The 24,699-nt window shown below is 51.5% G+C and overlaps 6 protein-coding genes across 6 annotated transcripts; 2 read left to right on the forward strand and 4 right to left on the reverse strand.

Moving 5' to 3' along the window:
• Positions 1 to 2,970: 2,970 nt before the first annotated feature.
• On the reverse strand, positions 2,971 to 7,663 carry FIBRA_03403 (uncharacterized protein; the record flags this gene model as incomplete). The annotated part of the gene is made up of 11 exons (XM_012325246.1): positions 2,971 to 3,359; positions 3,416 to 3,499; positions 3,557 to 3,776; positions 3,829 to 4,097; positions 4,149 to 4,301; positions 4,356 to 4,701; positions 4,751 to 4,906; positions 4,966 to 5,235; positions 5,297 to 5,590; positions 5,650 to 5,793; positions 5,849 to 7,663. The coding sequence occupies 11 exons, from the start codon at positions 7,661 to 7,663 to the stop codon at positions 2,971 to 2,973; spliced, it is 4,140 nt and encodes a 1,379-aa protein (XP_012180636.1).
• A 1,137-nt stretch (positions 7,664 to 8,800) lies between these two features.
• On the forward strand, positions 8,801 to 11,738 carry FIBRA_03404 (uncharacterized protein; the record flags this gene model as incomplete). Its single annotated transcript, XM_012325247.1, has 14 exons — positions 8,801 to 8,831; positions 8,884 to 9,012; positions 9,065 to 9,217; positions 9,270 to 9,359; positions 9,423 to 9,556; positions 9,613 to 9,882; positions 9,942 to 10,249; positions 10,301 to 10,376; positions 10,424 to 10,507; positions 10,556 to 10,644; positions 10,707 to 10,863; positions 10,919 to 11,023; positions 11,073 to 11,352; positions 11,410 to 11,738. The coding sequence occupies 14 exons, from the start codon at positions 8,801 to 8,803 to the stop codon at positions 11,736 to 11,738; spliced, it is 2,235 nt and encodes a 744-aa protein (XP_012180637.1).
• A 408-nt stretch (positions 11,739 to 12,146) lies between these two features.
• Positions 12,147 to 14,452, reverse strand: FIBRA_03405 (uncharacterized protein; the record flags this gene model as incomplete). Its single annotated transcript, XM_012325248.1, has 7 exons — positions 12,147 to 12,304; positions 12,355 to 12,537; positions 12,603 to 13,401; positions 13,455 to 13,542; positions 13,593 to 13,766; positions 13,841 to 14,014; positions 14,076 to 14,452. 7 exons carry the CDS (start codon positions 14,450 to 14,452, stop codon positions 12,147 to 12,149), a joined length of 1,953 nt encoding a protein of 650 aa, XP_012180638.1.
• Positions 14,453 to 14,972: 520 nt separating this feature from the next.
• FIBRA_03406 (uncharacterized protein) lies at positions 14,973 to 16,400 on the forward strand (the record flags this gene model as incomplete). Its single annotated transcript, XM_012325249.1, has 2 exons — positions 14,973 to 15,906; positions 15,985 to 16,400. 2 exons carry the CDS (start codon positions 14,973 to 14,975, stop codon positions 16,398 to 16,400), a joined length of 1,350 nt encoding a protein of 449 aa, XP_012180639.1.
• A 353-nt stretch (positions 16,401 to 16,753) lies between these two features.
• Positions 16,754 to 21,279, reverse strand: FIBRA_03407 (uncharacterized protein; the record flags this gene model as incomplete). Its single annotated transcript, XM_012325250.1, has 7 exons — positions 16,754 to 16,762; positions 16,814 to 17,271; positions 17,330 to 17,393; positions 17,453 to 17,484; positions 19,789 to 20,193; positions 20,250 to 21,155; positions 21,210 to 21,279. The coding sequence occupies 7 exons, from the start codon at positions 21,277 to 21,279 to the stop codon at positions 16,754 to 16,756; spliced, it is 1,944 nt and encodes a 647-aa protein (XP_012180640.1).
• A 1,567-nt stretch (positions 21,280 to 22,846) lies between these two features.
• On the reverse strand, positions 22,847 to 23,916 carry FIBRA_03408 (uncharacterized protein; the record flags this gene model as incomplete). Its single annotated transcript, XM_012325251.1, has 3 exons — positions 22,847 to 23,096; positions 23,150 to 23,705; positions 23,769 to 23,916. 3 exons carry the CDS (start codon positions 23,914 to 23,916, stop codon positions 22,847 to 22,849), a joined length of 954 nt encoding a protein of 317 aa, XP_012180641.1.
• Between the last annotated feature and the right edge of the window lie 783 nt (positions 23,917 to 24,699).

The raw sequence follows: 24,699 nt of genomic DNA on the forward strand, positions 1-24,699 counted from the left end.
ACTCAAACAGCAAGGGCTTCACTATGTCTCTCAGGACAGTGTCACGAGACTGTTTCAAACTGTCTGAACACTCTGACTTCAGTGTAGAAGCAAAGGGAAGATAGAGGGAACTGGCTTGATGACTCGAATATGAAGTGCGATTCAATTGAGGATATTCAAGTCTCATTCAAGGATTGGACATAGGGGCAGAACTTCAGAGTACTTAGCTGTATGTGGGGGTGTGCTTTGGGGTGTGGACTAGGGTCAGACACAGTTTGACAGTCATAGGTGCAGTTTAGAGGGTCATAGTTGTAGTTCATAGGGTATACACAATACTTCAAACAAATTTTGAAGTCGGACTGAGCTCTGCTGAGTGGGGGATGTGATTCTGCATGAGTCTCACTACTAGGGGCCAAGTGCTGTGCTACAATCATGCAAAACCACTCTTAAATATCCCTCATCATATCCAAACCACCCAAGTCACTGCCTCTACTGCCCTGACTGTGCCTAACAATCCCAATACCCTCCCAGTGCTAGCCCAACACCTCCATCAGTTTCAACTCCCATCCCATGTGCTACATCCTGCTAGTCTCAGGGACTTGACTGTTGTGAGTCTTGGTATTTTGCCGCAAGATGGTCAGCGGTCGTATGGGCGGCGCCGTGGCGGCGTTGACCATGCATGAGACGTCGGTATAGCCGTCGCTATCGGTTGACGTAAGTGGCTACGCGTCACGTCGGTGATAGTGTGTGCGGCCGCGCTCGATGCCCCCCCCCAGGGTCGGTGGTCGTGGGCCCTCCTGGCGGCGAGGATCGGTGGTTGTGTGGGCGGCGCCGTGGCGTCGTTGAGCAGGCGACGTCCGTCGTCAGTGGGTCGCCGCAAGAGAGTCGTCACTGTGCGCGGCCGTGCAGTCGGCGATATCACGTGTGCGGCGCGTGGTCGTTCCCCCCCCGCTCGACAGTCGGTGGTCGTGAGTGCGGCCGCGCTCCGTGCAAGACAGTGACGCGTTTCGCGCAAGATGGCTCGTCTCCCCCCCCGGGCGGCCGCGCTGCGCGCAAGACAGTGGCCGTTCAATTCCCGGCCAAGCCCTTTCTCTTATTCTATTCACCTATACTCTATAGGTTTGATGTCTTTTCACTCTACCTAATTTTTGATAATTTTTGATAATTTTTCTGAGGCCGTTGGATCACGTATAAGCTGTTTGAACGGTGATCGACCGAGTTGTGACGCGCAGCGGTACCGATCACTTTCAAGCCGTCCCGTCTCACAGCTTCATCTTGTCAGGACAAGCCAAAGACCACTGGCCAGCATACGAGCGCGGAACCCAGCCAGCGTGTTTTGGTGAGAACTTTCAAGACAAAAGGTGATGCGCATTTGACCACACTTTGTACTTTCGGGCTTTGCACTACAAACAAGTCAACCGCGCCAGCTGGCATGGTAGTGCTCACCCATGTCATCATCGCGGATCTGTGTAGTCTCAACCTCATCGGTCATAGAGGTGAGCCATCTTAGGCTGCGACGCGCCATTGCAATTTTTTGATCCTCTGATACAACCTGCAATTGGCAAATACAGAGCGAACAATGTAGGCGTAAAATGAGCACATTTTGGTATGAGACCGTGATAGAGATGCGATCTAGACACTAGCACAATTCGAAAAGCGTAAGTGGGTTCTCAAAGGAAACAAGGAGAATTGAGATCACAGATATTACTCACTGCGTCAGCAGAGCCAGCAATGTTCCAGAATCGAGCTTGACGTAGCGAGGGCCATTCCATGCCGATGTGCTTTGAACCTTTGATGATAAAATTGTTCGTCGAATCTGATTTAACAATTGTCAGTACAACGGCACCCCGTGAAGACGACATTACTGACCAGGATGCCACTCAAAAATGTAGTTCTGTAAGCTAGTGGGTAGATGAGGATCAAGAAAGCCTACCCAATTATAAATGGATCTATGCGCATTTTTCCACGAAGAACAAATGCATGCATCTCACGAGTTTTCTTCGGATTCCACAGAATCTGAGCGTCCACAAAACTAGCCCAGATTTTGCGAAAGAGGACAACCTTCAATACGGGACTTTGGGTCACAAGCGATAGTGCCGTTAGTGGTGCCGAGTTTTAAATTGATAGCAGCAGAAATTTTGACAGAAAAAATGCACAGCCCCTGTCAAACGAGTGGGTAACGCGTGTACGTGCTAACAGCGGAGCAAAGGAGCGGTCAATATGCTCATCAACGTCAACTTCGTCGCCCTCAGTGCGCATGAGGTCTTCGTAAGAAGGATCGCGCTGCAGAGCGAGAGGCACAGAGGCGCCCTCGAGATCATCTTGCTCTGGGTCAAAACAATGACTGGTGAGGGTCACTCCATATCAGATTTGGGAGCATATCAGAAGGCGTCGTGCCCCGGCAGCATGTTTACTACTCCTGTATCCAAGCGGTGCGCACGAGCCACCGTATCGCTGTGTTCTCTTGCCGAACGGATGGGCTCCCTTCAGATGCTACATAGAAATGCAAACCGGTGTTGATTCACAGCACGAGGGCTGAGGCAAGCTGAAGGAGCGCATTTACGTCGCTTCAACCTCAATGACCTCATTTCACCCAAAGATAACTGTTGCTTGCCGTGCGCGACCACCCGCGCCGCGAATGAAGGTAACTCCAGACTTTTCACCGCGGAATGTGCGTCGTGATCTATCGTGACTTGAATAAATGTTAGCTACGCGTACCGTAACAGGTGATCTCGGCTACAAATGCAGGAAGGATATATATAGATATGCTGTGAGGTAGAGACGGATGAGCAGACAACACCAAGACGGGAACACTAGGAGACACACAGCACACACGGCGTACCAGATGGACGTCAGAGCAGAGGGCGGAGCGGGGACACTAAATGAGGAGAGAACACACTATGATAACACACAGCCATGAGACATTCTGCTTCGGACTGTCCAGGATGTGCCGTTCCAACCAAGGTTAAATAGATGACACGGTCGTCACGGCTATTGTCCCTGGGCAGACATAGTCATCTGCAGCCTCATGACTTTGTCGTCGGAGACCATGATGATGTCGTCGCGACCGGCCGATGTCGGAGCCCGAGACTGATAGGAGTTGGGATACGGCGCTTGGTGCTGCACTGGCCCATAGCCATTGCTAGTCGATGAACGCCCGCTGTGAGGACTTGGGGTTGGGCTGAACTGATTGTAGCCATATCCCTGCTGATACGGGTTATACTGGAATTGGTTCATGGTATTCGTAGCGGATGGCGGCGTGTCTGCGAAGAGGCAGCGTAGATTGTTGCCTTGAATGATCTGCGTCATCGATCCAGTCTCCACGTTCCGTATTTCCACAAAAGTCGGTTCGAATGCGAAGAGGTACGGATAGTACAACGCTACAAGGAATGGACTATTAAACACCGTGAGATGAACCGAAAACATATGAACGCACCAAAGCCCGTGGGATAGCCTTCCCAATAGACCAAGAAGTCCTTTCGCGTCCACCAGCCAAGTTTGTTGACAAAGAACGCAAATTCTGCAAAAACAATAACTCGTTGAGGGACAATCGTGCTCACACGTCGGTATTACGCACCATCATAGCACAGTAGAATCTCGTTGTCGATCCGGTAGATGGCCAATGGCTTAAGGTTTTCCTTCTTCCGCACGAAATCCAGCGAGGTATCGGCCGGATCCAGCAGGCCTTGTGTGTCCAGCGTATCCAGGTCGACAATTTCAAAGCCATTCGTACAACCAACGCAAAGCTTCGTCTTCAAAAAGTGAACCGAGCTAGATTGTACAGGAATATAGAATTCCTGTAACGATACGGTGAGCAATGCCAACAATAACGGTAATGGCGCGACGCACTTTGAATACTCGCAAGGTGTCATTACCGCCTTGTAGCAGTTTGCGGAATGTAGGCTTGTTCCTTCCACGAACATTTTGGTCGATAGGCTCGAGAGCTTTGATAGTACTCGATAGCGGGCTAGCCTTGACAACACATACAAGCGTCTTCCCCATGCAAACACCTGTCTTGAAGAACGATATATGCGCTGCTATCCGTTTTCCACGCTTGAGGCCAGCCATTGGGTCCATTGGATCCAGTGCATCAAGCGGGAACGTGATGACTTGTCGCTCTGATGATGACAGCGTAAGTCTCGGGCCGAGGACATAGAACAAGAACATACCCGACAGTACTATAAGAAGTTGGTAGTCTTCCAGGACATCAACTTGTGTTACATCCTTGAGGGCAAGGACTTTCACAGGATCTCGGTTTCGCTCCCAGAGATTTGAGATGTACACCCCATCGTCAGTACCGTAGACAGTCTTCTGAGAGTTGCCTATGAATTCCATCAGCTCAGCTGTGGAAGTTCAGCTGCAATCGAGCGGCATACCGAAGGGAGCAGCACACGTAACACGATTGGGACCCACGAAGAAGCCTTCGCTTAACGTGACTGTCTCGAATACCCAACTTCGTTCTCGCATGAGATCCTGCTGCTTCTGTATATTCTCAACCCACTTGCGCTGGCTGACATACGTGCTTGCGAACAATGTCATCTGATAATATTTACGACCCAAGTGCACGAAAGTGATAGAGAAACCACCCTTCGCATCCTTGATAGGAATGGCAGGAGCATGGGGGGCGTTCTTCGACAGCTTTTGCTTTTCGCGGTCTTTGTGAGGCTTGCCCGAAGCATAATCGTCCGGCGCTAGGACAAGAAGCAGCTCCAGGGGGATCGGCTATACACTATAAGTCATATATCCACGGATGACAGGTACGGCTTCTTACCCGACGATAGACTTTATACTGATCAATCTTGCTTTTGGCTTTGACCATCAACAGAGCGTGGTCGAATAGGAATACTTGCAGTTCAGAGCTATCACCCTGCTTCTTCAATGCGCCTTTGTAGATGAGTTCTCGACCTTCTTCTTTCAAGCGTAGATCCTGTAGAAGTCACAATTAGCATAGCCATTCTGCGAACCCGAAAAGACATCAATACTAACGATCTTTTCTTCTGGTCGGAAAATTAGCTGTTGGTCCAGCTGCAAGAGGTTGAACCGATTCTCCGCCTTCCCAGTTTCGTGATTCACAGATTTCAAGAACTCGCGTACAATTTCGACTGCCTTAGGTAAAGCGGCTTTGTCAGGATTATCGTCAGGGGTATGCTTTAGCACAGCTTCCAGAAGCAGGGGATATCGGGCAAGTCGAGTGGTCGGTTTCGTGAGGTAGCCATTTAGCTCTAGCTTGCGCGATTCAGGTCGTCGCTCCACTTCCTACATGTCAGTAATGGTATTAGCATACTGTACTTGCATCGACTAAACAGCGAGTATGAACCTCGACGAAGTGAGCAAATGCGGGATTTGAGCTCTTCTCCTTTTCAAATTCGTACTTGCCGTACAGCTGGTGAGCTCCATATGAAACAAAGGGGCCGAAATGAGGAACAGCATCCAGCAGGATATCACCAATTTGCTCGACAACAGCATAGGACTTCTGGCGTTTGTTTAGTGCATCCCGCAATCGCGTATTGACCGCAATGATTTCATGAATATTCCAGAAGACTTGCTGCAGGAAGTCCGTACGTCGCGGTTCCGGGATGATATCCGACTCTCTGAGCGGCTTGATCCAAAGCTGTTGACATAGGATGTCAGAACACGCACGCATTGAAAGAACAGCACGTAAAAGCGCACATCTCGCAAATACTCCATGTCCCGCACGAAGTCGCGTTCGGTGTAAATCACCTCATTGATCGCTTCCTGACGCTTCTTTTCTGTGTCGGACACACTATTGACAACTTCCTGAGGTACTGTATGGATCCACAATGTGCCTGGCTCCTGTAATCAGTAGTATGTGAGCTGGGATACTTTCTATGATACCATAAAGACATACCACCAGATCACCCAAGCTCTCCTTGCTGATCTGTTTCTTCAATCCCGGCTGAGGCTTCATATTGAGACGGGCCTGCTGCTCTAATCGTCTGGGACATGCGATTGAGTAGCAAAGTTGATCACGCGAGCATGTTGGCGAATAGCAGTCGGTGAGTAGAGTGAAGACACCCGAAGGCAGAGGAACATCGTCTGAGGAGACCGAACCTTGACGAGGTCGCGTGGTAGGCGAGGTAACCGAGTCGGGAGGAGACGGTGAAGTGGGCCGCGAACTGTTCTTGTGTGTCCTATCAGGATCAAACTCAGCAGAAGGTGTCGGACTATTTTTCAAGCGTGCCGAAAGATCTGCTGCGACTCCATCCCCGATGAGTAGATGTCCTGGGGTCTTAATAGTGCCCTCGTTGTCATCGTCGATGGTGGCCAGTTCACCGCTTACGAACGGGCTCGGCAGCTTCGTGCGGAACTGATAGAGATCGTGCGCCGAATCACGAAGACGATGGTCATACGTGACGGCATGGAAGAACTTCTGCGCATCGAGAGCACGGCCGAGCAGAAGGGCGAGATTGCGGTCCGTCGTCTTGATGATATATGCGACCTTGTCAACCGCCTCGCGCCCATCAAACGCGTCCTTGTACGTGAGTCCGTCCTTCACCCGGTCCTGTAGCTGGATGCGAGCTTTGAACGCTTCAGCGACTCGCGATAGAAGCGCGGGGTACACGATCGGGGTGCGAGAGCGCTGCTGTGCCTGCCCCCGCGTGGACGCAGGAGATTCTCGCCCGCCAAGCGCTGGCGGTACGGGCGGTCGCGGCATACGTCCAGACTCGAGCATGGCGCGAAACTGGGGTGGTATTGTAGCAGACATTGACCTAGAACGATCTTGTGGTGCACGATCTTTGCGAAAACCGGGTCCAGGAAGCGTCCTCGATGACTCGGACGAGCGTCGTCCATTGAGACTTCCAGACATGTCGACTACAGTAGATGATACAGGAGAGCTACTGGAAGCTCCAGGGGGAACATTCCCCGTAGTGGCAGTGTCGACCTGGAGAGGATATGGGCGAGAGGAGTTGGATGAAGAGGACATGGAAGTAAATTCAGCATTAGGGACGTGAGATGACGCAGCGGAGAGTCGCGAATGGACGCTACTAGGTTTGGAACGATGTTTCGGCCAAGGCAACTCCATGCTCTCCTCCGTCCCTGGCTCGCTCGGGGTGCTATCCACAACAAAGTCGAGGCCGAGTAGTCCGTCGTCGGTTTCGATGTTTACACCTAGCCGTGGTAGTTCTGCGGGTTGGGGAGACTGTAACTGCTGACCCATTGGGTCATTCATGTAGACTTGTGCCTGGTACGCCTGCGCAGGAGTGAGGCCCGCTCGTGTCAATGCCTCGAGACCGGCATCTGGAGGTTCTTCGGGCTGAGGGACGATCACCCCGGGAGAACTTGCGATAGACCTTGCCCGACTGATCACAGAAGGAGCTCCTAGATTGTGGGGGTTGGGGTAATTGGCGTAGGGCTGCTGGAACTGAGGATAGCCCTGTTGCGAGGGGTAATAGGCCTGCCGGGGTGGAGGGACCTGGTACTGTGGAGGGTAGTTAACCGACGCAGCCCTTGAGGAGTTTGACTTTCTCCTCGCTAGCTGAGGCGCATATGGCTGGTGGTATTGAGGATATGGCTGACCGTTTGGTTGTGGGGACAGCTGAACTTGGGGGTAATGCAGGGGAGGGGTGGTCTGATGATGATGGGAAGCACTTGGGCGGCCAAAGATGGACTCGTATGCAGCATGGCGTTTATCTGGCTCTCGAGGGCCGAACGGTCTATCCATGATGACCAGATGTGCAGCCCGCTGCAGACAGCGACGAGCAGACGGATAAGTTGGATGCAGATGAAGATGAGGCGACGGCGAGCAGGAAAGGGCAGATTAGCGCCCGTGCCAAATTACCGGAGGACCTTTCGCAACGCCGCTGCCACATTGGCTGGCACCAGAGTTCAGACACGATACAATGTTCGTAAATTGGAGAATATCGGCAGCACGATACAACAGTCTCCCGTTCCCAGTGCTACTCCTCGCTGCGTGTATGCTACGTCGCGCAGTCCCGACCATCCATCACATACCTTACCAGATTACTTGGGAAAGCGTCTCCGGTCATCTGGCTTGCTCCTGCGTCGTCCAGACTGACGTGGAGAATGCGTATACGCCCGACCCATCCGCAAACTTATCGCAAGCGTGATCCTGCTCAATTGACTTCTAGACGTCATTGACGGATGTAAGGGGGTTCCGAGGTGACGCTGGAATTTGATCCTTGTCCAGTGTGAGTCTTTTCCTGTGGGATTTGGTGCACGCAGAAGTCATGGTGCCAGTCCACATGCGGAGTGAGTGGAAAAACGTACTACACAGAAAGCAGCGCTCAACACCCTGGCTTTCGTCAGCGCAGTCGTGCAAATTGATTTTGCCAGGCTCCAGTGGATTGTCTCAGTGACACTTGTCTGTTTCAAATGATGCTGAGAAATAAGGTCCAAAATACCCACTCGCATGCAAGCATGGCATGCGGGAAGAAATGATAAGTGTACGCATTGGAAGAGGTGCATGGCAACCGGCCAGTAGTCGGTTATTGCTACTATTCGCTGAGCGCTCAGCAAAAAGAACGGTTCAAACGCAGTCTTGCACAGACTCATCGAGAGATTTACTAGTAGAACTTGATTCCCAGTGCAGCCAGTGTCCAGACATTGAATCGGCTCAATGCGCATATGTCAATCATCCAATAAGAGTGATTTGCATCCGCTCACCAGTCGATACTTAAGCCATTAGCGTACGCTTAAGACAGCATTACTTGAGACAATTGGACGGAACCATGATTTGAGCGCCTATTAATGGACGCGGTCAGCCGAGATGGGCGCTAGTGCGCTCGACCAGAACTGTACGCAGCTGAGACTCATTTGCCTCTGCCTCTCACGAACCGTCATGACCTCTCTCATCAACACTGTGCGAAATAGTACGTGTTGTAAGTTCGCAGACTCTCGCATCATCTGCTGAACACTGCGCAGAGTTCTTGGACGCAATTAGAGCCGTTAACCCCCCGGGCAGATGGAAGATTTTGGTTGTGGATGAGCATGCTCAGCAGCTGCTGGGTTCCGTCTTGAAACAGTATGACATCCTCCAAGAGAACGTTACGCGTGAGCATCATATTGCACTTTACACTTGAGCGATCAATAAATTCGCTACAAGTGATTGAATCGATCACCAACTATCGCGAGCCTCAGCCTGGTTTTGAGGCCATGTATCTGTTAATGTCGACCTCGCAGAACGTCGATCGAATAATCAGAGACTTCTCCGACGGGAAACAGCAATATGCTGGTGCTCATCTCTTCTTCATTGACGGTATGTGTGGCAGTTCAGGGCCGTGATTTTGTGGCTGATCGTTTGCCGGAAGGATTGGATGAGCAGCTATTCCAACGCTTGACGTCGTCCCCAGCGGAACCGCATTTGAAAGCTTTGCAGGAACTGTTTATTAACTTCTGGGGTACGTATGTCTGTAGGTGTTCTACTGTCCTTTCAGTGATAGCCCTGCGCCCATCTGCTACAGCCATTGAAGCTCAAGCCTTTTCCCTCAAGTTACCCGGTGCATTCTTCAACATTTATAGCCCACCTCGGAGCGACTCAGCGTTCCCCTCCGCTCGTAGTCGTCTCGAAGAGGAACTGCGGTTCGCGAGTAAGATGGTGAGATCCGCTTGGTCGCATGAGATGCATCAAATGTAATACAACAGGCGACATAGATTGTCAACGTCTGCATTACCCTCAACGAATATCCCTATATTCGCTACTATCTGCCGAGCCACCACGCACCTCTTGGCGCACTCAAGCCGCACGCGTCCACGCGCGCTCCGCCACCAGCAGAGGGCAGCGGACGATGGCGCACACAGCTAGCGCGTGGTGCAGAAGCACGATCGTACGAAGCTGCGGATTCCGACTTTGTAACCAAGATTCTCGCGTTCGCAGTGCAGCGTGAGCTGGATGAGTACAAAAAGGCTAACCCTGATTTCCCGGTACGTTCCAATCAATGTGTAGCGATCGTTGCATGTCCCTGACGGGACGTGCTTGGCAGAAAGCATCCGACCCTCCTCGACCACGTTCTACAATGATTATCACAGACCGTGCCATGGACACTATCTCCCCTTTCATACATGAATTTACTTACCAAGCTATGGCAAACGATCTACTTCCTATCGAAGACGGTACGAAGTACACATACAAGTTCCAGTCCGCGCAAGGTACATTTGAGGACAAGGCTGCGATACTTTCCGACGCGGACAACGTGTGGACCGCTGTTCGGCATATGCACATGCGCGAGGCAATCGACAAGCTGATGGCGGACTTCAACCAGTTTTTGCAGGACAATGCTGGATTCAAGGGGTATGGGTTGTGGTGACGTATGAGTTATAACTGTCATTGACCAGTATGCAGAGAGGGAGCAGCAAACCTGAATGACATGAAGGACATGCTTGCCAACCTACCGCAGTATCAGGAGCAACGAGAGAAGGTAGATCGTTGCTATACATTTACCCTCCGGTTTAATCTCTCTGCTAGTTCTCATTGCACCTAAACATGGCTCAAGAGTGTATGGGGATCTTCGAACGCGCTAAGCTGCCCTCTGTTGCAGCAGTCGAGCAGGTTTGTGATCAGATTGTCGCTCTCTAAATTTATTGAACCTGTCATTAGAATTGCGCAACAGGTTTGACAGCTGAAGGTAAGACGCCGAAAACCTTGGTAGAGGAAATGGTGCCACTGCTGGATAGCCGAGATGTTATGTGCGTGGGCCCCGCCATCACGGGGCGTGCATATTTAATCTCATGTCAAACCGACATTGCAGTAACTCCAACAAGGTTCGCGTGATCGCCCTCTACATCCAATTCCGCGAAGGCGTGCCAGACGAGGACCGGCGAAGGTTGTACCAGCATGCAAAACTGTTGATGGCAGAGCAGGATGCAGTCAATGCTTTGGTGCACTTTGGAGTACGGATAAGCAGAGTGAGTCAACAGGTCATGTTTGCTCTCAAACTATTTATCCCGCGTTCGTCGATAGGGTCCAGGAGATCGAGATGTGAAGAAGAAGATCAAACAAAAGACGAACAACGAGGAGGAATACGAGCTATCTCGATTCAAACCTCTATTGCGAACAGTACTGGAGGTGAGTATCTTAATTTGACCCTATTATACGCAGGCTTCACAGCGCATAGGATCACGTCAATAACCGACTCGACCCCACGCTCTTTCCCTATGTTAAAGATGCACCATCACTAGCGCCAGCAACACCCAGCTTGCGCACCGCATCACCCATACAGCCCACAACTTCTCTGCGGAGTGCGAAGCCTAGCTGGCACCGCGCCGCCAAGCCGGGCGGTGCTCGGGAAGAAATTCGACAGCGCGTCTTCGTCTTCGTGGCCGGCGGTATGACCTATGGAGAGATGAGAGAAGCGTATCTCCTGTCCAAATCCTTGAACAAGGACATCGTTATCGGTGCGTTCCGTCTCTAGGCGTTTAAGGCATCTGATGCGAGACCCAGGGCTACGCCAGGTTCTACGCACGTCACTACACCTACACAGTTTGTCGACGATCTCAAGGTCCTGGACCTCGGCGGCGTGGGCTCGCGCGCAATCCCCAACGGACTCCCCGAGAGCAAGGGGGCGCGGCCTCTGCAGGCATACTACGACGAGAAGTACTTTACTCGCGATGCGCCGCGTCCACAGCCCGCTGCGGCGCCGGAGCCCAAGCACCGCCAGGAGCCAGGGCGATTGCATAAACCATCAGTGCCCTCCTTCACTGGCTCGACGGCCTCTGTGAACAGTACCACGAGCAAGGAGAAGGACGAGAAGAAGAAGAAACGGGGGCTGTTCCACTTCTAATTGAGTGTTGTCGTCTCGCCTGCGGACAGTGCCTATTTTATCCGTCGTCTCTCACTATTGTAAGACAGTATACCAGGGATTGTAATCATACGCATTAGCGGTCGAGCAGATAGATTAAGTTTACATTTTGTTGTTAGAGATATTTTGTTCCGGTTCTATTAAGCATCCTAGGCTCTCGTTTGCAACATGACAGACTGTGCCAGACATGGCAAAACTGTTGTTGTAACATCAGGCTTAATGACCAAGCATAAACGAGACCATACTTGTCAGTGAGTCGGTCACTGGAGTGATGCACTGGAATGATTCAAGCATTTGACAATAGTACAGTTTATGGCCAGGTATGATGTCCAGGATAATTCCCACAAGCAAGGAGATGATAGGGTCTTTGTAGAGTATGCGGGGCAGTTGTCACAGCCTCGAATTGGGTGGTGCAGTGGAAAACCCCTGCTGCTCTTTTCCTAGTGTAGAGTGTAGCTTGTATAAATCTTCTGCAGCACGCTCAATCTCCGCGCAAAATTGCTCGTTGGGCATTTCGGTCCGGGAGGTGATGGTAAACTGTAGATAGTCTACACGGCACAGATGAGTGCTAAAGAATGCTGAAAACATAGATACGAACCGTCAAATCCCGTCATATATGCAACGCCGAATCCATCAGGGACGACCTCTCCCCACCCGTACGGTCCAAAGTGTTTCGAGAACACAGCGGATGTGCTGAGCACCCAATAGCTCGAGCGTGTAACGACGGGGTCAGAGAACATCTCGTGCATCGCTTCTCCTTCTTTAAGAACCTTCTTCAAACCTATATCGCCGCAGTTCCGCGTTAGCGGCAATCTACACAATGTGCAGCATCCTAAAAACCCGCACCTAACAAGTGCCGATCGACCCCCAGCCCCTTTCCTGCCATCCTCGCCCTCATTATATGCACTCCTGCAGCAGCTGCAAATAGCTCCCTTCGCACCTTCATGCTCACGACCGGGTCATCCATTGCCTGCACCCAGGCATCTGCTTCTGTGCTCACGACGCGGATCGCCTCCGTCCTGCCCTTGAAGAATCGCCGCGTCGACGCAGCCTCATACGTCCCGCCCATACGGCGTTCTCCGCGTGCGCGCAACAGTCTCGCGTAGGCAAACTGCACAAGGAGCTGCGCCCATGAATCCGGCGACACGCCAAACGCCTTGATCTCGCGCTTTCCATACCGCGTGCGCACGATATTCAGTGCTTGGCTTGAAGCTAGGGCGTGAGCAGCGCTCGCGGAGCGTGTGATGGCAATTTCCGTGTCCGGAGAAATGAACCAATCCAGTGGTGATGGATGGACGGAGATGGACGACATAGTTTCGGTTTCGGAAAACCCTGGAGCGGCGATCGTGTCCAGAACATGATCGCAGAGGTTTACTGTCGGTGTCCCGTCCATTACGGAGTGCTCCCCAACTAGGCCGGCCTTCCCGTCGTCCATCACGACAAACTGGACCGGTTTATCCATCCACCTGTTACGAAGGCCCATTTCTGCAGGAGACGAGGACGAAATAGCACCATGCCACAGCAATCGGCTATGCGAAACCAAATCCGGCGCGTGTTCAGTGTCGAGGCAAAGCACGAACGCCGCAGAGTGGATTGTATGAAGAACTTCCTTGTTCTGAGGATGAGCTGCAAGCGCGTCGTAGTCCTAAAAGGTATCTACGTCAGATTTTACAGTAGTTAAGATAGAGAGCGCCTTACCTTAGTCCACGCATCACGGTCCCCCGCAGTTAAAAGACCGACAGCAGGGTATTCCTCCGCTGTATGCGCATATATGTACTCAATCTGCCTGTACAGCGTGTGATAAACATTACACACAAGCAGCTGAGATAGACTCACTTCAGTAATTCAGAAACACTCAACAAGCTTCCCTCCTGCCATGGCTCCAATTTCCATGCACGACCCCGGCGAAGCACAACTACGTGGCCAGAATCACCGCGGTCACCCGCATTCGAATAGGTTACACTCCAATCTGCGGGCTGACCAGGAACACGGCAGCAATCGAACATCCACCTGGGAGAAGCTGGTTAGATAAATAGTCAACGTAGCTGAATGGTATTCGAAACGTTAGTGGTCAATATACACACCGATACGTATCCATACAAATCGGACCTTCCTTCGTTGCCTCTGGTTCAAGTTGACCTAACTTGAGCTTCTGGCGGAACAGCATGGCGGCGCGCACGATTGAGGCGGCCCGGTGTGCTGGTGTCTGAGGCAGATGTGCCGGGTGGTCATCGAATCCGTCTATGGTTGGAATTACACTTAAGCGTCAAAGATGCATGATCAAACGACAGACGACTTGCAATAGTACGAGACATTGACTAAGACCTGAAGGACCTAGGTGTGATGACTGGCCACTGGATGCCTGAAGTGTTGCTTACCGGATCGCGGTAAGCCAGGTATCCGCCATCGTCCCACCAGTCCTCCAGCCAGTGTGTGGTCTCCGCATGTCGCGCCTGCAACCTGCGCTGCAGCTCTTCGGCTGGCCCGCTTGCAAATGAATCAATTTTTCGTATAGCCTCGCTGTATTCCTCGTCATCTGTCGCAATTGGGCGAAGAGCCTCCTTGAGTCTGCTAATGGTATCTATCAGAGGCGGGACAGGCAAACGCGGGAGGGAGCTCTGTGCAGCAAATGCAGGACCCGGGAGGGGTGGGGGCGCGAGGCTCTTCCATTTGTCCGGACGAAGGCGGGTAGACATGGCACGCAGAAATATACTTCTGGTAAAACCAGGAGAATGGGGAATGAGTGGCATAGAGAGTGGGCAGAGGATGTGCTGTTCTGAGCACGGGAGAAAAGATGGGCCGGAGTCGGTTCAAGTTCGATGGGGCAATGAAACATGTGATTGCTGCAAACCCCGGATCGGTTTGCTCAACGATCATGAACAATCAGTATGCAGCACTTAGTACCAGTTCGATTTGTACTAGATTGTACGCTTGCAGCCGACTGCAACCGTCGTGACGCTGCGGTGAGAGATAAGTAGATCAAGCTTGCTTTTCCGCCGCACCGTCTGTGTGAACGCTCTGCATCTAGAGCTATCAGTTGTCTCTGTGACTCTCCGAGCGTTGACTGTCGCTTTGGAGTCATAGTAGCATGCCAATATTTATTTCCAAAGATTAGGATAAAGGTACGCGTACGAAACGATGGATCCCAGTCGTTGCTAACGACTTCCTCAGTCGCAGAAATTGCCCAACGCTGACACTCTCGAGCTGCATTCTCTCATGTGTGATACCACCAGTGAGCACGTACGCCCTCTCGTCATAGTGGCGACTGACTTCGACGCTTCCGCGCATGGGCAACCAGGTCTCCCCGAGCTTCCCATAGAGCTATCCGACTACATTCTCGACAACCTCTGGAATGACCGCCGCACCCTAGAGGCATGCAGTCTAGTATGCCGCACATGGCTTCCAACCACTCGTCTGCACCTGTTTCATGCCCTCTCCTTGTCCGGCCGGCACGAAGTTAGTCACCTCGAGAGCACCCTCCACGGCCGCCTCCCAACCATCCCCGACTTCACTCGCTACATTCGTTCCCTCTCACTCGTAAGCATATACCCCCTCGAAGACTGGCTTGGGCCGACGCTCCCTTCGTCGTTCCAACAGCTCGGTCATATCCGCCATCTTCGACTCACACGATTCACCCCTACGTGCTTCGAGTGGCAGCCCGTCGTCGAAGAGCTAGCAGTTCTCTTTCCCGATATCAGTGAACTCTGCCTTGAAGACATAAGGATGGACGAGCCGCGTCGCCTTCGGCACATGCTCTCAGCGTTCCCTGCGCTGTCGGCACTGAAAGTCACCTCCGGTATTTGGTTGTCAAATGCGTCTCAGTTTGCGACTATTCGAAGACACTGGGTTGACGAGCTGGAATCGGATCTGCCTCAGGTTCTCGGCGATGAAGTGCTCGAATCAGGGACATCGGTCGACGTCAAGCGAATGGTTCAGATTCGTAAATTGGAATTGGGGCACGGGCTGTACAACGACGCTACGGCTCTGTTGCTCCTAAATGCACCCTTCCAGCTGCGAGCACTAGAGCAAGCGCGGATCTCTTGGACGTACATCCGGGACAGCGCACTTCCGATTTTTACCTCATTCCTTGCCAAATGCGCCGAGACGGTTATGGATCTTCAAATCATGCTCAATGGATACACATCGCGTGGTGAGTTGTGACTTTATACAAAGGGAAAGCTGATTTTCATTGACACGTGTCGATACCCACTCAATCACCATTCCACAGAACCCCTCCTCAACGCTCTGCGCGCGCTGCAATTCCCTGAGCTTCGCACACTTCACTTCGGAATAGTTCACCTTCCGGGCGGGATTCCCGATATGCGATGGATACCCGCAATGCTTAGATCGTTACAGAACAACTCGACAAATATTCAACAAATTAAATTATCTCTTAACATCGCGGGACTCGATAGCCTCGGTGTTCTCAGTTGGAGGGACATCGACGCCCAGCTCTCAGCGCTAGCAGAACAGTTTATGGGGTTCACATTATCTATTGTCGTTACGAGCTGCTTGGATGAGGTCTTGGTGCGCGCAGACGTGGTGGAGGACATCAAGAACAGGTTAGAGCATGCACGAGAGCTCTTAGGGGAAGAACGGCTAGAAGTGACATGCCCTCAGGAAAATGATATATTCTGGACATGAATTAGCGCATTGTAATCTTGTAGCCGGACCGTCGTCCACGGACGCCAAATGAGATAAAAAGTCACGATTTGAAACAGCCATATCAGCCGGAACAAAGATTGACATCAATTGCGACTGCAAAAGGCGAGCCAAAGACCAGCCTGAACGCGCAAATTTGCCAAGCCACCCTTCTATCATCCTAAGCAGATGTTCTTATACGTTGACAATGGGGTGAACAGTGAGCATAGGCTCAACAAACCGGAGAATCATCTCATGATGGTCTGATGGTGGGTGTTTTGCGTGCATGTGATACATGGCGAGTAGTAGGTCATAGTAATAATGCAACGACATACGAATGATGAATATGAAAACCTCTACTTGGCCTGTAGGATTGGAATGAGTGATAATTGTGGCCCACAAAAGGAGGCACATACCAGAATGATACCATCGAATCGCTGCTTGAACCACGCCATCGTGTCCTCCTTCTTAACCCGATGTTGGAAGCCAATCCGCGCCTTCTTCTGTTTCCTCCGCGCCACACGTGCTCCTGGTCGACCCATTACGACGTAGAAGTCCATTCCGAAGATACCAATGCCCGGGTCATATCGCGCACCGAGATCAATATGCTCCTGGATACCGAAGCCAAAGTTGCCGGTCTCCGAGAAGTTCCTGCGGCGGAGCTCATACTCCTTCACCTTCAGCCCACGCTCAAGGATCTCCTCCGCCTTCGGCCCTCGGATGGTGACATGCACCGCGATCTTTTCGTTACGACGGATACCGAAGGTACGGACGGTATAGCGCGCCTTGGAGGTGACGGGTGTCTGGCCAGTAAGTTGCTCGAGCACCTTGGAAGCTCGCGTCAAACGATCACCAGATTCACCGACGGAAATGTCTGTAAACAGCAGAGGAACCATGAGCGGGTAGAGAGATTCCATGAGGGCAAGACGCACTGATAACGAGCTTGTCGATGCGAAGCTCTTTCATGGGGTTCGTGGGCGCGGTCTTCTGGTCGGCCTGAACAGCATCTTTGTCTCAGCCGACGACTTCTACGGTGAACAAGAATATGTACTGACCATCTTGTCGGGTGTTTGTCTTGTCGCTGGTCCTGCCTACGGACTCGATACGTTAATCCACCACTAAGCACGATGGGATCGGTGGCTTGGGAACAACTGCGTAGTTCTTCGGATGTTGCCGCCAACCTAACTGACGCGCTCACGTGAGCGCCTCAGTAGGCTCGCGCCGACTCGCAAGGAATCAAGATGGGACTGTGAGGTAGACTTAATTAACAGTGACTACGCCCAAGATACTCGAGACTGGAACATTGAGTGTTGGTCGAGCCTTCTTCTTGACACGATACTTTGTATCACAAGACGCGAGCGTTCATTACTACTAATTGTCGCGATAATGTGTATGCAGTCCAAACGTGTACCGAAGTAGCATAAAGCTCGGAGACATGTTTTTAGCGACCGTATATACATCGCTCGAACGAACCTATAGTACTGAATATAAAACGATAGACTTCACACTCTGTTCTACACGCCAATAACCATGGAGCGCGACACTTGACGACCGTATGTATAAACCCGAAGGCGAGCGCGGTTCGAAACAACCTTCCAGCCAATTCTTGCATGCGTTCTGAACAAGAGGAAATGATTTGGACGAGACGTCGCGAAAGACATCGTCGTGAGTGGAGTGGTTGATTAGTTGTATCCGAGAAGACAAAGGCGTAATGTCGATCAAGACGGCCAAGTGCGGAAACATAGATGTTAAGGCGGCAAGAGCGTTGTCCATATAATCCCACGGAAGTGTACCCAGCTCATAAAACTTTGAGTAGCAGAATATCTGAATCTGAACCGTCTCCAGCTGCTTTGATGAGCTCATGCAAAGCTGCTTGAAAAGACCAAGAATCCACACCGTCTCATAACCCTAAAATTTCTGATGCACGAAGAGATCCGTCTACACAGACCCAACGACGACGCTTCGAAGCTTGTCCATACATGAATAGCTGCTACTTTTCATAAATTCGCTACACAAATCGCCATGCTCAATGCGATTAAGAGACGCATGAGAATGCGCACTTGCCGTGACCTAAACCCCAAAGATGCGCATCGGAGTGCCTAGCATAAGGTTTTCCAAATGGGTTGCTGATTTGAGCGGCTCCTTGACCCCTCCCACCCAACATAATTCAAGCAAATCTGGGAGGAGACGGCTAGAATTCTTCAGAAATCAGGAGCCAACGACTGCGGCATGCGCACTGGCGCTAAGGGCAAGATGTTGCAACTTGGGTCTCTCGCCCGACTCTTGCCAGCTTGGGCTGGGCCGTCTGCTGTAATAGAGGAGGCAAAATTCTCGCCTGCAGGTTCATTTGCTTTCCCCGGGCGCTCTAATGTGGCCTGACCAAGGCGATGAAGTTCGAGCCTCTTACAACGCATGACTGTGGCCGACACTCCGAGTCATGAGCCCAGATTGAGGTCAACTGGCCCCCGTCTGCGCTTGAGTATGGCGAGACGGCTGGACAGAAACTCCTGTCAAATACCAGAGTCCCACGAGAAGGTAAATGGCAGTGTGCAAACGAAATTGGGCTGCGTAGGCCGCCCTAGCATAGCAATCAACTTAGGGCACGAGCAAATAACGCGAAAGCAAGTAGGCCCCGGCAGGAACGTATACCTCGACAACAAACAACACTGCATGCGCCCCAAGTACGCTTTGGCCCGCAGGTGCCTAGCAACCGACAACCGGAACCCAGAAAGGTTCATAAGGTCATACCACAAGTCAACGGGACAAGGTGGCGGCATGTCAAGCGAGTATAAAGGAGCTCGAAATTATGCTCATCTCAGTGCTAGTTCCCTGTTCCCCGCTTCCCTGTTCTCCTATCGAGATAGCCAGTCATCCAACTGCTCGAGTCACTGATTCATACACTAGCTTGGCCTGGTGGTGCAATGCCATGGTTGACGGGCTGTTCCTTTCACGGAAGTCGTGAAATGACCGGCCCATCTACCATACATTGCACTTTTGCCGTCCTACAGGAATTATTTGTTCATTCGTGGTGGTCGATTTGCCAGTACTTGACGCGCGCGTGACAAAGTGGCCGGGGCACGGCGCAGAGCGAGTTTGGGAGGCCAAAAGGTACTAGGGAGGCATTCTCTAAGTACCAGCGGATGACGACATAGTACGGTGCAGTATGCAAGTTAGAGCACGCGCACTAGGGCATAGAAGCTCATTATTTTGAATTAAAGATTCAAGGACAAGTATCGGCAGCTCATATATTCACCGCTTGAATGAGTGTAAGCTCGTGCGCTGCTTTACGAGTCAAATTTCGTATAGCGCAACCCCTCATTGAGGACCGTATAAATCTGAAAGCTATCACCACTGCCACTTGTGCAACGCGCAGTCCTCCAAGAGATCGTACCGATGGTGGCGTACGTTTGGGAAAAGAAGGGCATCCTATCCACGATGTCACATTTGACGCTGTCCTCGGTGGCATTGAGGATTTGTGATCGAGAGGATATAGGAGTAATGTCGATCGAGATGGCCAAATGAGGAAGATTGGACACCAAGGCAGCGAGAGCATTGTCTATGTGGACCCACGGCAATACGTTCAACTCTTGGAAACTGGAATCTACAGTTATCTCAAGCTGAACCTTCTCCAGCTGCTTCGACGAGTTCGCGCAATGCATGAGAAGACATGGGATCCACATCAAGTTGTCTCCCCAGAATAGCAAATCCGTAAAACAAAAGTCTGCACGCACAGGTCCAAAAACAATGCTTCGAAGCTTGTCCGTACGCAAATGGTTGATACCCTCAATGAGATTCGCTACAAAGATCACCATGTTAACATGCCGTAAGGAGTACACGAGAACACGCACTTACCGTGACCCGAATCCCAAATCGACAGGGAGTTTAACCTAAGTCTTTCCAGATTGGTCGCTGACTTGAGTAACTCCTTGGCAATCCAGCTGTACTCGTTACTCTCAGGCTCTTCCACCCAAAATAATTCCAGCGAATTTAGGAAAGGTGCGCGATTGGGATCTTTCAGAAACCATGAGCCAACAACTGCATTGTGTGTGCTGATTTCCAACTCAAGATGTTGCACTTGAATTTTCTCACGGACTTGGACTTGGCTGCCCTCCGCGGAAATGGAAGCGACACTCTCACCTGCAGACTCATCGGCTTGCTCCAGGAGGTCCGTACCCGAGATATTAATATCAACAGGAAAATTCATATCCAACCTCCGAAAGAAAAGCTTCTGGTCCGAGATGCGGATGCGATTGAGTTTTGAAAATGAATGAAGCAATGTGAACATGTTGGAGTAGTCTTTGAATTCCATTTCCAAGAAAATCAGCGCTTGGATGTGTGGGAAACCTTTGCACAAGCACTCAATGATGTCGTCCGCGATAATGTCGTTGCAGGGCCAATAAGAAAGTGTGAGATGGTTGACCTTATAGAGCGTGGAAAATGCGTCACGGATTCGGGACAGATCCAAGTCGCGGAAGGGGAAATCCTGGAGTACGACACCTCGTACATAGTTTTTGAGCTCGGCACCAAGCATTGGAGTACTCAGGAGCCTAGTGAAACGCTGACAGTCGCGAGAGGAGCGGATATGAATGCTTCCAAACAGATGAAATCGTGTAGTGGGAAGCCACGCACGCCAGGTTAGGCTGCATATCTTCAGTGTGCGATGGTCGTCCCACAGGTGGTCTAGAATGTAGTCATGTACCTCGAAGGGCAGAGGCGGAATGTGTCCAAGACGACTTTCAGAGGTTGTTTCGTTGGTATCTGCACGGCGAACGTCAGCTACGCGACTTTTATACAGGTCTGTGCACGACGTACCTTCTGTCGATGGTAACACCCACCGTTGCAACATATAGGCCAGTGCTGTTTCCGTCAAAACAATAGGCATGGTTCCGAAAAACTCGAAGTATTTTCAGCGAGTATAGGTGTCTTGAAGAACGTTTAAGACTGTGGGCATCGGTCAAAGCAAAAGATCCGAATAGCCAAGAATGCGCGGTATCGTGGCCGGCGCTTGAGTCATGGACCTGGATTGACGTAAGTTGACCTCAGGCTGTTGCGCTTAGGGTTTGAGAACAAACAGGGAACAAAACAAAACTTCATCGAATACCAGAGCCACGAGCAGAAGAACCGACAGTGGACAGACAGAGTCGGGATGCACTGACTTAGCATAGCCATCAACGCAAAAGTACGAGGAAACTAAGCAAGATCAAGTAGACACAGGAGCGTGGATAGTGAGCTGACGAGGGTCGCTTTGACGGCACGCCACAATACTTGTGGCAGTTGCCGCTTTCTTTCAGGTCTCTCTCCAGTGCCTCCACCGAAGGGCCCCGGGGCCATGTTGGCCAAAGCGAGGACCCTGTGCACGGCTTTTCACAACGTTTCGCATGTGCGACAAATTTAGTACGACGTGTGCTCGTCAAGTTGAACGCTTGCCTCTACTAGCTACAACACCACCTGCACCGAATCCACAAAGCCGACTCGGACCGCTGCCCGACCTGCCATGGGCCGCCTGAAACCGTTCGACATCACCTCCTGGAATGCCCGTCCTATCGAACACAGCGTGCCGACCTTCGACGCAAATTGGGACGAGGGCCAAGCTCGCTCCGCACCCTCCAGTCCTGCCCGGGGGGCGGTGCGCCCGCTCATGCAATACGTGCACGCCACGCGCCGATTCCACCAAGCGTTTGGCGATCTCATCAGGGAGAAGTGACATCCGGGCTAGAGAAGACCGTACGCCCAGCAACGCCCTGGCCGGACCGTGTCCATAATGCTTATGTTTCGAATGTGATTGACATACTGGGCTAGTTATACACGATATATTTACTGTCTACATAGGGCTCGGTCCTCGCGGACGTACAATAAGTAAAGGGATCACAAAAAAAGTCGAACGCTTTGGCCTGCGGGTCCTTCACGACCGGCAATTGGGTACCCCGAGTTTTACAAGGGTATATCACAGATCAATAGGTGAGGTGGGGGCGTCGAGCGAGTATAAAGGAGCTCGAGTTTGCACTGATACTTCAAGTTGCTCCTCGTTTCTCATTCTCCTGTTCATTCAGATATCTGATCCGAAGACATTTTGCTCGGATTCCGACCCGCATACTGGCTTCGCTTGGTAGTGCGATGCTACAGCTGATGGGCTATTCCTTTCACGAGGATCGTGAAAGTAATGGTCCATCTGCTATTTATCGCACTTTCGCCATTCTCCAGGACGCGTTTGTTTGCTGTACTCACGTCCGGTCCTCGACATCTATACCATTTGTGTTGTGTGCGTTGTGTTATTTGTCTGGCTTTAAGGTCCGCATAATGAGTTACAGCCCTTGTATCCGGTACATACTAGCGTGCTAGTGAAAGAGTACGAAACTATTGCTACACTACGAGACATGAGGTATGATTCACGATCGCAGTCTCAGCTACTACAATGATGATGTTCTTTTGTGGTAGATGCCGCCGAGACATCACTTAGATTTTGTCCCGCTAATTTGTGCCCTTGGTCCGCTAGATTTTATTGGTTGCTCTTTAGTCGTTTCCGCCTGCTCGACTGTCTGTCCCGTCATCTCCGTCAGTCTAGACTGTGTGGGCGTATCGATTAAATTTGCTTGTGCTTCGAGGTGAGCAGCCCACATGGCTGCGCCGACAGTGTTTGTGAAGCTGAAGAGCAGACCGACGAAGGGTATAAAGGTACATAAGAGGGTGACAGTGCCAAACCTACAGAATTTATCAGTAAAGGCAGAAGTCAAGCAGCATGCGGTTATACGTACGCAGCGTACTCTCCTTGTTTGCGTCGAACGAATGCTGCGCGTTGATTCTTCGAGAACCCTTTCAGTTGGAAATACCTTGAATGCCAGCTTGGCCCGCCGCGATAGCCGTTGTACATAACAAACAACACCGTCCCCGCGATCGGCACGAAGTTAAGTGGAAGTGTAACTAGGTAGCGCACTAAACCATCTCTGGAGAGTGCTTGCAACGGCTTCACCAAAGCGCTCTCCACGTTCGATGCAGCTCCCCTCGCGGCACTGGGTGTGCGCGTCTTTCCTGTCTTAACGAGCTCTCCCTGACCGCGCGCACGAAGGGTCGCGTCGAACACGTGGGACAACGCCAGGTCAAGGAAGAGTGGACGAGCGAAGAAGGCGACAACCAGCGCGGACTCGGCACCAACGAGGAAGAGGGCCAGGATAGGGGCGAGCGGCCCAGAGAACAAGGCCAGAACGCCCATTTGGGGGATGTAAGTGAAGAAGGCGAGTGCTCCGAATATTATGGCGGAGGTCAGCAGTGCCTTCATCAAAGCGGCACGAACTGACATAATCACACTTGGATCTAGCAGGTCAGATGGCGGTGTCAAAGCACTTACTGGAAGCAGGAAAATGTTAGTACACGTACTGGAAATTGAGAAGTAGATACCCCTCAGGGGCCAGAGCCATGCCAGAGAGACGATCGCCTGTGCGGTGAGCACAAGGAAACGCTTCCCCTCATTCAAAAACTGCTGAACTATAGAGTTCAACAGCTGAGGATTTTGTTCCTGCGACATCAAGGAGGTCTAGGAGGTGATGATGGTTGTAGTGAAAGGAAGCAGGGAGGCATGACACGCAAAAGTATGGACGTGGGCAACCGCAGTGTCTATTCTCGGCGAGTGAGCGCGTGGAGCAAGCCAGTGAATGAGATCACTCTCGCGGTCAGGTGACCGTGTTCATTCAAAGCCCGGGCAACTCAGTCCGACGCCGGTCGTCAATGGTCCGTCGTCCGTCATTCACCTTTACCCCGAGTTCTCACTGTTTTCCAATATCTCACGGCTACGGCTCTCAATGTATACTAAATACTTGCTGCAACTTTGCTTCAAGCTGGTGTCTTTCAGGTGCTGGTGCAATGTCTGCTGTCTTGCTATCCTTCAATCCTCATCCAGTCCATGTCAGTCGCGACCCGCCTAGGCATTAGAGAAGTATAGCGGCGCCGGCTGTCTACGGATCTTTTTAACTTTAACTAATGTCTACCAATTGAAATGCACATGAATATGGTATCGTTAAGCACTGATAGATGGGCGTGCAATCATTGAAAAATAGGTGAATGAAATGCCTGGCAAGTACTCTCGAGGGAATGTCTGTGACTCTTGTTCTCACGTTTCCAGCTCTAGCCGGCTGACCAGGGACATCAGTGACTTATCGTGACTTCGCAAAGGGCATGCGGCAGTGTCCAGCAAGGCTGCTACCATGGAGCATTGAATATTCATCATGCATAAGTCGCAGGTCTTGAGGTATCCAGTGGTCCCCCATAAAGGTACAGACAGTCTCTTTGGATTGACCGCTATGTCAAAGAA

Source organism: Fibroporia radiculosa (assembly GCF_000313525.1).
Source record: "Fibroporia radiculosa TFFH 294 genomic supercontigs, scaffold2007, whole genome shotgun sequence".
Lineage (NCBI taxonomy): Eukaryota > Fungi > Basidiomycota > Agaricomycetes > Polyporales > Fibroporiaceae > Fibroporia > Fibroporia radiculosa.